Genomic DNA, 15,969 nt, shown 5'->3' on the forward strand with positions numbered 1-15,969 from the left:
GACTGTGTTGACGTGAGGTGTGTGCAGAAAACACATTCCCTAAAGGCAGCATAGTGTGTTGCCCAGGCAGTCAAAGTTTCTCTCTTTCTGCAAACCACATAGCAGCTTTTATTGGTGGCATAGGCACAAACCTGGATTTGGGGGGCTCTGTTGAGCTAGGGTTATGCTCTGGAAGTAGTAGTGACTCCATGGGGGTCCTAGAGTGGTCTACATAATGTTGGTCTGGGGTGGATCCATGAGAAATCATTTGATTGTGTTTCTGTATTATCTTACAAATGGGGTCCTGGACCTTCAGGATGCTACCACAAGATTTATTATGGTAGGGGGGAAAGCCTAGTCAACACAACAGATTTCCAGTAGCTGTGCTGATGTCTTGTGCCTTCATCCTCATGCTGTGGCACTACTTGATCTTGAAGATAAATATGTGCATAAATATTTGAAAGATTAAACTTCTTTGTGGCTTCTGTTTTCACACACTGAAAGTAACTCCCTTTTTGAGTCAACATACAGGCTTTGCAATGTATCCTGCTGCTTTTAAACTTTTCAGCAGCACTATTTGCAGAAGGCAATAACTAGGTATAAAAATTCTTGGAAGTAACTCCTATATTAATTTAAAGCATTAATAGGAATCATGCTTTACATTTTCCAACCTTTCATGGTTTTCTCCAAAGGGCAGCTGAGAGTTAGAGCAAGTTGTTCAATAACTGGACAGTACCTATATCTTCCAATGTTATATTATATTGGAAATTCACTGTAAGCTGTGACTGCATCCACCAGGTTTGAGCTGCTGTTTTGTGCTCCTCCCCAGCATTGCTTTCTATATGCAGAATTATGTTAAGCAATGGTTTGGGGAGGGGGGGTTGTAAAAAAAAATTAAAAATTCATGCAAAGCAGAAAAGTGATAGCACATCAGATGCTAGTTTGTATATGCACATAGAAATGTAAATTCATATGAGGTGGAAGCAGAAGATGATACTTGGCAGCATTTCCTACCCTCACACATGTCAGTAATATCCACAAGTGGACATGATGGGCACTGAGGTCACACCAGCCTCACATACCTCCATATCCATGTGTCTACATTTCTCCATTTCTCCATTAAATAAGGGTCTGTATAAACCTTGTGCTTATATATTTGGTTTTATATATTGCTTTGCAATTTTTGCTCTTGGCTCACACCTGTGAGTTTTCAGTGTACTGGTTAAGAAAGGCAGGCAAGGACAAACCTTCAGAAATAAAGGTGATGTTGATTTTTCCCACTGGTGAAAGTGTACATCTGCTTCAGCTCATCCTGCTAAGGCAGGAGGCTGTTGCCAATACCAAGGCTGGCTACAGGCATCCATGAAATTTAAAAAACTGTCAGTGAGGAGCCCATTAAATCTAAAGAGAGCCACAGAGGAGCTCTCAGTCACTTAGTTTAGCATAAACCATAAGGATTTATAGCATTATACTTTCAATGAGCTTTTCCCCTTCCACACCTCTGTTGTTGTGCTATCAGTGAAATGATAGCTCTCGTTTCCAGGTAACAAAGACCTGTGGATGATTTGGAGAGCCTGCATTCATCTCATCTGTGTGGCTCTGTCCTCTCCCTTATCAGTAGGGAAAGAAGCTGGAAAAAAGAGCAGCCAAAAGCCTGTTGTCAGCTGCAGGGTATCTGTCCAGCAAGTTCTCTTGAAAGCATGTACAGCTTTTCTCACCCACTCAGTGTCATGGAACGATTAATCTGTCCTTCATCTGTGCCCTCTGAAGTTGTATCTTCTGTAAGGCTTTGGCCTTTTTTTTTACTTGTTTGTTTGTTTGTTTGTTTGGGTTTTTTGTTTTGAAGTGATTAGTGCATGGTTTTCACCACAAGTAAATGAAACTCATTCACTGAAAAAGTTATTCTATACACATTATACTCATTTCGGTCACAGGTTGTTATTTTCTTTGTCATGAAGTCTAGCTGATTTCTTTGGGAATAACTGCTAAAGCCAGAGAGCAGCAGGTCTGGTAAGTGTGACTGAAGTAAGGCAGGTGTCGCAGGACATTGTTTGTTAATTAGCTGTGGACCCTACAGCCTTGAGGAAGGGCAGGGAGGAAAAACACTTTTCTGTGATACACAGTATTGGATGTGCAATTTTGGATGCCCATCTTGGCAGAGTGTCAGTGCCTTGTGCCCCTCTGTGAGTCCCCTATCAAACTTACATTCACCAAATATTTTACTTCTTACTTGTTGGAGTGTATAGGAACACAACTGAATCTTTTGCAAGTGTTTCAGAGCACTGATAAAGAGAAACAAGAAATGATGGCTTCTCCCCACAGGGTCTTTTCTGCTTGCTGGGCACACTGTTTGTTGCAGAGGTGAATATACAGCAGATAGTGAGCCTGTGGCAGAGGCTGGGGACACCTTAGGGTACTTTTGCATGAGTCAAGAAAGGCCTAAGTGCACCCACAGTGCAATGGAGAGAGGTATGTTTGTAGACCTTGAACAGTCAATAGGAGAGATCTGGCCTCTTCCTGTGTTTTAGGATTCCTTGAGAGAGCAAATCATGATTTGAAGCAGAGGGGCAACAGGCATGATTAAAACAATTTACATTGCTGGAACCTGGCAGGCACTAATTTTCAGCTTGGAAAGACCTTAGATGGGTGGAAGACAAGTGCCTGTTCCTTCTGAGTGTGGGCAGAAAGGACACAACTGACAGGAGGAAAGTGGTTAGAAGAGGAGGAAAGTTGTTTGCTGTTGAGTTTTCTTTGCATAGGAGGACTCAGGTGGCATTAATTTAACTACATCCCTTTTTCTGATTTTTTCTGCCTTCTTTTTCCCTTAAATACTAATTTTTTGTCTACTTCATTTATTTACTTTTAACTAGAGTGATATTTTTCTTCCCTCATACTTTGCAATATTATTTGCTTTATGGTACTTTGATTTTGTTCCTGAGACTTGTTCAAGCTTAAATTAGTATACGTACTATATACATGTTTTGGAAAGTTATATTTTGTAAAATATAAGTTGCTACTAAGCTTTCACTAGCAAGAAATTCAGTATACTCTATACTGTCAATATTAAGGCATGAAGAAACAAGGGACAAGATCTTTTTTTTTTAGTATGCTGTCTATTGTCTTTTTTAATAGGGAAGAAGGGATTCATGGAAGAGTATAATGGTGATTTTTAGGCAATTGTTTTTGAGCTGCGGGTTTTATTGTACTTAGTAGAAACTTTTAAGTCCTTTCAAGTTATTGGATACACATCAGCATTGCTGACTAGCATAATGAGAAAATAAAAACCAATTTGAGTAGTTTTAACAAACGGAGAAGTGCTTTAGAAGTGCAAGTGAGAAGCACATCAGAAGTATGCTTCTGGAGCAGCCAGGGGCTAACCTCAGAAACAGTGAGAAGTTTCACCAAGCCACAAATACTTTGTTGATCCCATTTTGCCTAATTAAGTATACCCTTTAAAGTAAAAATTCTATGTGGTATTGACTCAGAAACTGTTCTCTGAGTCACATTTGCTTCTCATTTCTTGGCAGATAGCTCGTATCATCAGACTTTAGTAAGCTATAACTCACTTCCCTGGCAGATGTGCCTGACCACTCATAAAAATCACACCATATGTCAGTAACTATTTTAATAAACTATTCTCAAAATTTTAGTGTGTTAAAAAAAAATTGATCATAGTTCCTTTAGTCATGGCCACATCTTGAGCTGAAGCATTTGTAGGAAGATACGTTAGTGATTTTATCTCTTCCTCTGAATTATGAGAACTGTCCTGACCAATGTTTTATAAAAAATTGCACAAAAGTAAATCATTAACTGTGGTCTTTCAGTTGGAGCATTGGTTGTGGGAAAGAACTTATTTCCTACTGTATGGTGCTCATAAAAGTCATAGCTGGGTTTTCTGATGCTGACCCCAATTTGTCAGTGTTGGGTGTGTCTTCTGATGTGGCTCCACCTGGATCTTGTGGAAATGTCGTCTTTGTTAGCGATATACTAATTCAAGCATTTCTTAGTTGGTGGTTGTGTGTTCCTTAAGTCTAATTTGTAACTATTTGCTTGGAATTACACTTCATTTTTTTTCTATTTTCAGCAACATTGCTATATATGTAACTTCTTTTAAATCTGTAAGATTTACTCAAAGGATTGAAAATTTAAATCCGCAAATATGACTGATTTGGGATTAGCACTGAATCCAGAAACAGCATTAGATAATTCTGAGCCAAAAGCTAGGGCTTCCATAAAATAGTGTGATTAGAAGGCCACTGAAATCACAGGTGATGTTTTGGAGTGGTGGTTTGGGAAAAGAAGCTTAGGTCTTCTTTGGAAGGAAAATCTTGCTGTAACAAAGCCCATGTGCTACAAAGGCATTGGTGGCTTTCATGGGTTTTCCTTGCAGTTCTTTAGCAGAGAGCCTTGGAGACTTCCTGATTTAAAAGGGAGAAGATTAAAAAGTGGAGCTTTTCTGGTCCCATTTCAGAGCTGTTGGACTTAGCAGTTTGCTTTGTCTTCATGGAGCTGGGCATTGGAGCGAGGCTGAGGTGGTATGGTAGGAAGGTTGATGTGCTGACACAAGTAGTTCATTTTGCAGTAACATTTTGCATCAGTTACTGAGCTTTGAACTGCTCATTTAGTCTCCAGCTTTGCAGAGGGTAATGCTAGGAACAGCTCTTTTATGTCATTTGAAAGCTGTGCTGACTTGAAAGCAGTATCTGTTTTACTTTAAATGGCAATGATAATGCATTTTATGATGGCCATTCAAGTTTTAAAGGAGTATGACTATGTGCAAATTTCTTTTGCATACCTATCAAAAATTCTAGAAACTTTTGGTGATTATGATCTGAAAAATGTCACGGTTATTGTTTTATATGTAATATTTGAAGTTACTAAGCTGACAAAAGATTATTAGTCATCATTATTTAGATGCAATCTAGGTGTTTGGGTACATTCAAAATGAAAAGCTTTTTTTCTGTATGCTCTCCAGCATAGTGCTTTAGCTATGATGATGACAGAAGATGTTCAGGGAAAAGCTCAGTGTGAACCTCAGTAGGGTAAAGCTTGCAGTGATGATAATCCCCTGCATAGTTATGCACTGTAGTATCCACCACACAACCATCTGCTCTTAGAAGGACATAGCTTTCTAAAACCTCAGTGTTGCAGGGAAATTTCCCTCAGTCTTCCCAAAAGCTTCTGTTAGAGTAGTCTCAAATCAGGCTGCATGAAAATAATTTACAGAAAAGGAGCATAGAGATGGAAAGCTGTTTTCTGGTTTGGGAAGTGGGGAAAAAAAGTGACCAAAATACTGAAGCAGTTGGATATTTTGAGATATTGGAACAGAAGTAGCTCTCAGTAAAATAAAAAATAGTAGAGTAGTCTGGTTTGTGAATAGGCACACAGTACTCAGAGGTCTGTATGTAGGACTTTTAAAATTGTGGTTCAAGTGCTCCATGAGATTTTGGACCTAAACTCATGGAGGCTTAGCCTAGAGCTGACACTTAAGGTTGTATAGAAAGCCAAACTGTATGCATGTGTACGAAAACTGTGCATCCCTGCCATTCAAGACTGGCTGAACTATAGAAGAAAGAACCTGTGAGAAGCATGCAATGACCTCAGTCCTCTTGAAGATTGTGAGCTGAGGATTTCTTCATTGATTTAGGTGGTAGAGCCCGTGTAGCCTTGGGCAGATGGGACAAGTTATCTCAGCTAGTTTCTAATTATAGCTCATTTCTTTGTACTGATATGGAAAACACTTGTTTTATATGGTGTTAGAATAGCATAATTGTTAGTATTCACAAGAAAGACGATTTCTGAAAAACTGACGTGTTTCCTTCGGGATTTTTTTCCTCATTTATGGAGAAAAACTGTGTTTTAAACACACTTAATGCTGTGTAGGATAATGATAGCTGAATACTGCTGGCATTTAATGGCTGCTCTCTGATGCTTCCAGTATCTCTTTAGCTTTAAATAGCCTGCCTGTTTCATGGTGCATACTGTCCAGTGCCTAAATGTCATTGGGTGCCAAGCCCCATTTCTCTAGCCTGCTCAAGTACTTGCCAAAATCAGTGTTAAGTACATAAGTGCTCCTGTATGTGTGGGTTGGCTGCTTGTGTCACTGGAGTTCAGGAAGTGTTTATCTGACAAGCTTGTCAAAAGCAGCTCAACATCTTCCAGAGTCACAACCAGGTTTTCAGCTGGATCTTCTCCCTTCCCTCTTCCCCTTCCCCCTCTCCCCCACAAAAAAAACCCCAAAACAAACCAAAACCAGCTCAAACATGCAAGTTAACTTCACAGCTTCAAAGAGCTCAAGTTAGCAGTCTGTATTCTGAAGGGTAATTGCTCTCTGTTCCATCAGTGCTTATAAGTTGAAAAAAGATTTTTTCCTTTGGTGTTAAAATTGCCTGGGTTCTAATATTATTCAGGGTTAAAACTAATTAAAGGAATACTGTGATAAAGTATAAGAAACCCTTCAATGAGTTCTGTTATGTTGCTTTAAAAGTATTTGGTGCATTAAATACTGATGTATATGTTTATGTCCAATTAGTTTCCCTCTTGGATACTTTTGATGATTCTTTGTAACTAATGGTCCTTTTGACGAGCTAGTTTCTCTTTGTGGGTTTATTTCGCTATTTGAACAGGTAGAGATAAGACGCAATATACTGTTTATATAACCTGTATCAAATAACGTATCAACAAACACATGCACCTTTGTTTTTAATCATATTTGTACGGTGAAGATAATCACTGTTTGAATTTTCTTGGAAGTGTTTGCCCTGCTTCCCTCTTTTCATGCCCAGCATACAAATGATTATACCCACCTAGCTGAAATAAGGGATGTCCTACGTGTTGGACATCCCTTTGGAGTTTTGATAAGATGAGCTTTTTTTTTTTTGCTTGCTTTAACCAGTATTTTGCCATCCTGAAGTGTATCATGTGTTTTCTATGCTACGTCAGAAAATTAATGAGCACTGTGTGAGCTGTGCTGCACCTGTTGCACCTCATGTGGAGAGGCTTGTTCTCAGCAGAGCAGGCTGGGTCACAAGGATGAGCTTCTTGAGAAAATGGCAGCTGGGTGGTGTTTAGCTCCCCGGCTGTTGTGGCTCAGCAAAAAAAAAAAAAAAAAAAAAAAAAATTATAGGTTTTGTTGTGTTTTTCAACTGATTTTATCAGGCACAGGTGGTTAAATAAAAGGTGCATGGCATGTTTGCTACATACGGTCTTCTTTTGCTGTTGTGAAAGTCTTGCAAGCCTACTAAATGACTTCCTGAAAAAGTTACTTTGCCGGGCAGTGAAAAGAGAGGGAGAAGGAGTAGTTAAAAGTTGAGCACTACCTGAGGAGTCCATGCAGCATGGAAAGCAGCTCTGGAGAGAAGACCATTTGGAAGACACAGAGCTGAATGGGAGCCAGTGATGTACCCTTGTACAAAGGTGGCTAATGAGATTCTGAGCTGCATTAGGGAAGTACTGCCAGTGGGCTGTGGGAGGTGATCCTTCCCCTCTGCTCAGTGCTAGTGAGGCAACACCTGGAGCATAGGGACAAACCTGGAGCAGTAAGTCCCTTTCTGAGCCCTGTAGTATGAGAGACATGGGCATTCTGGAGAGAATCCAGGGAAGGGCCACTGGATCACCTCCCCTACAGGATAAAGCTGAGAGAGCTGGGACTGCTCAGCCTGGAGAGAGGAAGCTCAGGGGAGTCTCCCCAGTGTGTACAAATACCTGAAGGGAGGGTACAAAGAACATGCAGACAGGATCTTCTCAGTGATCAGTTATCTTGTGTTGTTTTCCCAGTGTCAAGACAAGATGCAGTAGGCACAATCTGAAGCACAGGCTGTTACTCTGAACATCAGGAAACACTTTTTTCCTGGGAAGGTGACTGAGCACTGGCACAGGCTGTCCAGAGAGGCTGTGGTGTCCTCTTCCTTGGAGATGTGCAAAAGCCATCTGGATGAGCTCCTGGACAACTGTAGGTCAGGGCTGTAGATTGCCCTGCTTGAGCAGAGTGGTTGGACCAGTCGCCTCCAGACATCCCTTCCAACCCCAATCAGTCTGTCATTTTGTAAACTCTCTTAATATTTTTTTCTCCAAATAGTGCTTTTAATCAAATAAAAAATACTTTCTCATGTTAAAACCTGCTTTAAGGCATGATCAAGTATCAACAGTTGGGACAGTAGACACCTGCTGTCAAGTCTTGTCACATCCAAAGTAGGAGAGTTTTTTTCCAATACATTTTTGTGTTGTACCAACACCTAGCTGCCATTCATATTCTGCTTTGTCTTTAAAAAAAAAAATTTACTTTTAATACAAGCATGTTCAATGAGGAGCGATTAAGCTGGTAAAGGGTGTAGAGGGGGAGTCCTGTGAGGAGTGGCTGAGGGAGCTGAGCTGTTTAGTCTGGAAAGTAGGAGGCTTATCACTCTCTACAGCTACCTAAATGTAGATTGTAGTGAGATGAGAGTGGAGAAATGGCCTTAGGTTGCAGCAGGGGACATTTAGATTGGCTGTTAGGAAAAATGTCTTTACCAAGAGGACTGTCATGCCCTGCAACAGGCTGCCCAGGAAAGTGGTTGAGTCATCATCCTTGGAGGTCTTTAAAAGACTTAGGGACATAGTTGAGTGGTGGGCCTGGCAGCATTAGGTTTACAGTTAGGCTAAATGATCTAAAAGGTCTTTTCCAACCTAAATGGTTCTGTGATTCTAAAAGGTCCCATCCCAATCTTAAGAGTGTCTAATGGTTTTGTGAAACACTGATGTTTCCTAAAAAAACTCATTTAGGTAAGTACCAGCCATTTATGCTGGTAGCTAAGTGGGTGCCCAGTAGACCTATGTGTGTGCCTATACAGCTGAAATCCCTTTAGGAAGTGGAGGGCAGAAAGAAAAATAGCAACTTAATAAAATATTTATTTAATGAAACAAAGCTTTATAACCTCCCAGATTATATTTAGTACAGGCTAGTCTGGGCTACCTGGAGAAAAGATGGGAGGGCTAATGCCTCAAGAAAAGATTTGGAGTGTTAATCCTAATGCAGAGTTCCCAAAGTAGTTAGCTACAGTTTCTGAGGTAGGTGCTAAATAGACATAATAGCTCTTGAGTTGGACACTGCCGTAACGTGTCCTGCTGTTCTCTAGTAATGAGACTTTGCTCCTTGGGTCCAGAAAGTGTAATAAAAAGCAGCACTGCTGAACCTGCCAGGGCAGAAGCATCAGCAGTAAAAAATTAAGTGCAAAGGAAAATACAGGACATCTTTGTAGATGTAAAACATCATTTAAGTCAGTGAATGCCATGGTACTGAGGGAGGTTCAGCTCCCCAGACTTCCCCTGCTCTGCAAGGGGAAGTAGCCCTGCTGTGCATGCCAGTGCAGAGTCCTGGGCAGTACCTGTGCTGGTCAGCTTTCAGATACAGGCTCATAGCCTCACGTGGGGCTTGCATCTAGAGGGTGTTTGAACAGCTCTTGTTCTGTTTTACATTTGTCCCAGAAATACTACTCCTAAGCACTTACAAGATGTGTCTGTGGCAAGAAGTTGTTTTAGTATTGCGGACAGGATGTAGAGGTGGAAAACATGGCTGCTTTTGTTATTTCCTTGGAGAAATGTCCCTAATCTCTTTTTTCTTTTAACTCACCTTCTATGCATTCCTCCTATATGATCCTCTTGATTTGAAAATAATAATTGGTCTAAAATATGACCTGCCCCATACTTTTGGTGAGGATCTAAAATAACAACAGCACCTTCTCTGCATTTAAGCTTCTGTTCAAGATTTTTGTTTTGTCCCTTGAAGATGTGGGTACTGTTTGGTTCTTGCATTGTGAAAGACAGGCAGAGAGCAAGACAAAGAAGGATGCAGTTAGTAGTGCCATAGGGACACAGAAAGTACTACAATCAAAAGCATCAATAGCTATGCCATCTCAATTTGCCAGTGTTCTGCTGGGATCTTTCTCTGAGCCATCATACCCCATGAAGCTGCTGCTTCTTCCCATGTTCTAACCTGTGTGGAAAGGTCTCATCTGGCTCAGAGTTTCTTCAGCACTGGATCAAAGAGAGGGAAATGAAGTAAATCTCAGCCTTCTCAAGCCTCTTATGTATGTAAAGAAATGGAAGGAAAGTGATAGATGTGCAGTTCAGACCTAGCAGGTAGAGCTGCTCTCGGTGTACGTGAGCCAAGATCCTGCCTCTGAATTAGTGGTGTTATTCACAGCACCAGCTCAGTTTTAGAAGACAACATCTGAAAGTCACGTAGGGAAGCTGGCTGAGCTCTTAATTAGCTGCAGAAAGGTGCACCAGAAATAGAGCGAGGCAGGACATGGTGTGCGGTGACGTAGCGTTATTCCCCGCGGTCGCCTTTGCGCCCTCCTGCAGAGTTCATGAGAAATGAGGGCCCTGACATTGACCCTGCACCGTGTTAGGGCATGGAACAATTTGTTACGTATTTGCAGATCCTGCTTTCATTTTCTTTTCTTAGAATGAGCTGGAAATCATGTAAAGAGGCCTGACAATATGACGGTTGTTGGTAAGCACTGTTATATTATTAAGCAATCATTTTCTTCTCTTCTTCATCCCACCATTTAACAAATATGTCTAATAGCAACAGAGAGAGGAATTTCCAATTCTGTTGAAGTGTTTGGGTTTTTTTCTTAAATGCGTAAGTTGGTAGGGTCATTTTGTGTTACTGCAGTTACTGTGGTAAACTGCAGTAACTGGTGAAAGTTTGCAGTTATTCAATTACTTTGCACTCCTTCAATGTGCTAGATCTGTTGCTACAGAAGTGGGACGAGAATATTTTGTTTTGCAGGAGGACTTTTTTCATTTTTGCAAGGACTGTTTTTCTGTATTCAAAGAAAAACCTATGTATTTCTGGTTCTGGGTTAACAAATTCATAGAAAAATGTCTGATCTTAGTATAGGCAGAATTTATGTCAAGCCATGAATTTGTCCACTTTAAGAAATGCCTTTCACCTGAAAGAGTTCTAAAATCAGAAGTCTGTCTTTCCCGTTATCAGGCCAATCACCAGTTACCAACTCTGAATGCTGTAGAGTTTCTCCAGAAACATTTTCATTCACCCTCATGAGGCTGTTTGTTGAGTCTTCAGTAGTGTGTACTTGCTACCTTAGCAGTTCTGCAGGGGCTAAATGGGTGTCTAGAAGAGAGCAGCATTTCAGATCCTAGGGGGTCGTTTTGTTTTCCTCTAATGACAGGGAGTATTTCCCCTAATACCAAAGAGTATCTCATATCAGAAGAGCAGTTGTTGGCTATCCATGTGATGCCAAATGCTATTACAGATTTCAAATTACTAAATGACACTTAGCTGGAATTTGAACAGGTACTAACCAGTTTACTAATTGAATATATATTTGCAAGTCTATTGTAATTTTGCTCCCATGGGAGAGAGCCAATAAAGGACAAAAAGGACAGCTTTTTCTAGCTCTAGTAAAAAAATGAAAATTAGGATTGCCTCCCTCCTGGTGATCAGAATGAAGATGAGTGCAAGAAAGGACCAAGGGAACAATTTCTTCCAGCTTTGAATTTTACTTCCATTTATAGCTTGATATTGTAAAACATTGCTTCTCATTCCATGAAATTGAAGTTATCTGATCTTTTTAAAAAAAATTTTTAAAAGATTGCTCTTACTCAGCACCACCTAGTGGAATGACCGCTGTTGTCATTTAGGAAGAAGCTGGTCTCCATGAGCCATAGAGAAAATTAGAGCATCCAGTCCTTACAGTATGATAATGCATCTGAAGCATGTTTGTGACTAATTAAGTAAGAATCAGAAAGATTACCAGTGCTTTAGTTGAAAGGGAGGGGAGTGAAGGAAAGAAAGTTTAAGATAAGTGTTGTGCCTGTTATCTCCTGTGTTCCTTTAGTCCATTAAGCTCCAGGCTGCTTTCCTGCCTTAACAATGTGGTGCCGTCCAGATTGTAGCTTCTCTAAGGAAAGGTTTTGCAATACTGTTTCTTTGTGCAATATCCTACAGCACAAGCCCCACAGCCTCATTTGTCACTCTGATACACGTGATAAATACAAGCTGATGTTAACAGTGAGCTCTGAAGTCCTCACGCAAGAAAAATGCTCTGGGGTCTTTCTAGTTTAAATTGCAGGCAAGGAATTCAGTGTTTGGCTCTTTGAAAAGGCATGATTTTTCTGTAAAACAAAAACCAATCCCTTGGAAAAACCTCCCTACTGAGTGCATCTATGCACTCTATAGAATTGTCAGGTCCTGCAGGCAGCAGCCTTAGGGCTTGGAAAAAGCAAAGAGATCTGTGGCTCAGGTCTTTGGAGATGCATGTTTCTTTTCCTAGCTATAGACAGGAAGGGCTGAATCTCCTGAAAAATTAATGTTTCTAGAAGGAATGGATGATTCTCTTCAGAAACACCTGGCTACGTCACCAGCATCTTACTTCACTCTCTTAAATACAGTTCCTTTGGCAGCAAGCCCTTAAGCTATGGTTGCAAATGAAGAGACAGCAAAGGGGGAGATCCTGAATCTCTGGGCAAAGAATCTAACAGCAGCTGCAGATGTGTGGCTGAGAGCAGGCAGCCAGCACACTCTCTGGGCAAGCACTAGAAGCAAAATCTGCCTCCAGTGCAAGGAGCCGCAAACAAGAGGCAGCTAAGGAAAGGAGGAGCAAAGTTGCATTGCAGCAAATGCACTAAGCTGTAACATCTTCCCTTTTAAGCTTCCTTGCACTATAGCACTTCATCACTTTAGGGTCTGTTGGTTTTGTTCAATTCACATGTTTTGGACAATGAAAATAAGTGGGTCAGTTTTATTCTGTAAATTTATATGCATTAGCACAATAACATTGTGCTGAGGTTTCCAAAAAAGCTGTTCTTAAATAATTCATCGAAGCATTTCACTTCATTTTTCCAAAATCTAAATGTGCAGAGTAGTTTTTCTTGTGTTCTTTTTTGTTTTGTTTTGTTTTGTTTTGTTTTGTTTTGTTTTGTTTTGTTTTTTACCCCTCCAGGTTTTAGGGAACATATTTTATTATCATCATTCCCTTTTCTGTCATCATTTCCTATGTTTTAAATGTTATGCAGCAGTCAGAGTATAATTTCCTTGCTGGCTTCCCCACAATATTGTGTTGCAATGCAACCTCTCCAGGTGGTTTTTTCAGATGAAGAAAATAAAGGTGTAGGGATTTTCCCTTTGTACATTTAAAGTTTGAGACAATTCTGGTGGAATGTAGATATTCATCTGACTGAGCATATGCATTCCTGTTTGGAAATCTACTTGACCCTCATTGACTCTGGAATGGGTCCAAAAAGGTCATAACCTTCACTTAACAAATTTAGTGATAGGAATCCTGTTTCGTTATAGGTTTAAGGATAAATCCTGCATGCTGGAAAATAACCATTTGCAAAGGAGCTGCTGTTACAATAGGTGTGAACCAAATATTAGCTAGCATATGGGAATTCAAGAAAACACTTAAAATGGTTTCCTCTCTTCTGTTTCTCCTCTAGCTCTGGGATTGTACACAGTAAATGCAATATATGGAGACACTATTACTATGCCTTGTCCTCTAGAAGTACCAGAAGGTCTTATGTTTGGAAAATGGAAATATGTAAGTATATCTTATCTTTATATTTATCAGAACTGTTATAAGATGATGTGTATTGTGTGTGTGTGAGAGAGAGATTTTAAGATTCCAAGAGATAGAATTTCTGCCTCCTATATGAAGCCATTTATTCCTGTGTTTGTAAGACTGCAAGATTCCAAGCTGTATAATTTTTGCCAAGTGTAGATTAGAGGTTTGAGGAATTAATCTCATTGTTCAAGAGAAATAATTATTCAGGGCTTCTCTGCCAACCTGTATTAGAGATCTGGCATGTTATCACGTGGTGTCTCGCTCACTCGACAGAGCCATCGCTGCACATTTGAACACTTTTGAAGTCTGCTACCTGGAGCAGAGCATGCTCCAACCCTGGGAAAAAGCACTGTCCCTGCCTTTGGTTGATCTGACAGTCACTGGGATCTTTTTCAGGCTTTTTTTTGCTCAGTGCACAGCAGCAAAGAGAGCAGAGCTGACCTTGGGAGTGCTGCTGGTGTTTTCACTCTGCCATTTCTGGCAGGGAACAGGGGCAAAAAGATATGTGCTCTCTAGGTGTGCTGGCCAGCCTGCTGTAGGAACACCACAGGATGAGCTTCTGCTGTATATGATCACCATCCCAGGTCACAAGGAGGATCAGCATATCAAAGTGAAGGAAACCTGGAAGGTTTCTGGATAAAAATGTTGGGATACCAAACCCCTTTTGCTTTTCAAACTGTGTTGAGGCAAATGGTTTTCCTGCCTCTGGGATGTTCTTCTAAATTTCCTCTTCTCAAATCAAATGTACCTGCAATAAGAGATAATTTCTAGTGGATTTAAAATTATATACTTCTCTCTCTTTTTGCAAATGGCATCCACCACCCTATTTTTTTACAGGAGAATGACCTGCCAGTGTTGGGAAGTGTCCTATTCTCCCCTAGCTCTTTCCTTTTTATCTTCAGGTTTGCAGCTTTTGTAGCCCACATCCACTCAATAATTCTTTTCCTGCAAACACTTTTCAGGAAATGAAGTTAGAAGTTTGGGGAGAATGTTTCCCCAGAAAGGGGCAGTAAAACTGTTTCGCATGAGCATTCAGAAGGTGGAGTGCTTACATTTTTCAGTATCTTTTTCAGTCTACTGGCTTTTCTGGGGAAGACACAAGTCCATCTCTCTGAAGATGCAAGGATATTCTGAAAAAACAAAACATATTGTCTCTTTCCATTGCATTTAGATTGTCTGTGTGGGACAAGTAACAAGCAGCAAGTGGAGAGGTTGCAGCTTCTTCTAAATGGAAAGGGATATGAAACCTAACATACAAGGAAGCCTGTCTAAGTTGCTGTTGTATGAAATTGTCGACAGCCCACAACCAAGGGAAAGTGTTCTTTTCTCCCAGGGCAGCTCACAACATGGCAACAGAGAGGGTTGGATTAGTTTTTTTCACCAGGTGATTATTTCACTAGAAGAAGGTTGAACTCTGTTTTCTCCTCTACTACCTTGTGAGAAGCAATCTGGGTTCTTGGTGGGAACCTGGAGGCACTGGGAGACCTGCACCATGGCAGTTTTGCTCACTTCAATGTCTACCTGTGTGTGCTTGCAGCTGGGTGGGCTGCAGGAGTTAGGAGCTCATTTGCACTTGATGGCCAACTTCTTGTCAGGAGTGTCAAGTCAAGGCAGTATTTTCTGTGTGACAAACATTAGACAAATCCAAGAGTTAAAAGTAGGAGAGGGAGAAAGACTGTAAGGGAATTAAAACTTCACAAGCACCTGATGCCTCCTGCTCTCTGCCCAGATCTGACACCACTCATCTTCTCACAGCATCATCATTTTTTGTGGGCTTTGTGGACTCTGCAGTCCAGCTGAGGTGTTCTGCTGGGAACACTACTAACATCAGTGCTGCAAGGTATAAGGGATAAAAGAGAATTAAAACCTTCTCCAGCACCCAGCACAATACTGAACATAAAGATACAATCAGTGTTTCACCTCTCTTTAAATAAAGGCAGACAATGTCTGTCCCTGCTCTGTGCATGTGTTTGTGTGAGGAGGAAGGAATCAAATCCTGTGGAATTGCACCTGTAACTTTGTCCCTCATAAAAATTATATTTTTTAATATGAAAGAAGTGTGCAAGGCTGTCAAACTTGTATTCCTTCTTGGGATGGCAACTGCATAAGGAGGATGTCTAGAAAACAATACTTTGCAACTTGGGTCCTTTAAAGACAAAGGAGAAAAGAAAAGCTAAGAGCTAATTTAGAATAAAATAGACAGTTATGCCTGACTAAATCCTACATTTGAAATGAAGTCTAAGTATCCCAAATAAACAGTGGGAATATGTGAAACAATAATGAAAAAAAGGAAATTGGAGCTGTTGAGACTAGCTCACACATGTTTCTATTTCAAATACTTTTTCATACAGACAAGTTTTTGGCAAGTGCTGCCAAAAACACCAGCTTTTATCAGAGAAAACCCTTTGCTATGCTGAGA

The 15,969-nt window shown here is 40.5% G+C and overlaps 1 protein-coding gene across 3 annotated transcripts in view; it reads left to right on the forward strand.

The window, feature by feature from the left end:
- Positions 1–15,969, forward strand: part of ALCAM (activated leukocyte cell adhesion molecule) — a 115,511-nt gene that overhangs the window by 66,572 nt on the left and 32,970 nt on the right. For 2 of the 3 annotated variants that reach the window (XM_050977863.1, XM_050977871.1), the window contains exon 2: positions 13,426–13,526. In XM_050977863.1, the coding sequence (XP_050833820.1) occupies positions 13,426–13,526 (101 nt within the window). Of the gene's footprint in view, positions 1–10,437; positions 10,472–13,425; positions 13,527–15,969 lie in introns of those variants that run through there. The other variant, XM_050977866.1, reaches the window with a different exon arrangement.

This window comes from Serinus canaria, chromosome 1 (genome assembly GCF_022539315.1).
Source record: "Serinus canaria isolate serCan28SL12 chromosome 1, serCan2020, whole genome shotgun sequence".
Lineage (NCBI taxonomy): Eukaryota > Metazoa > Chordata > Aves > Passeriformes > Fringillidae > Serinus > Serinus canaria.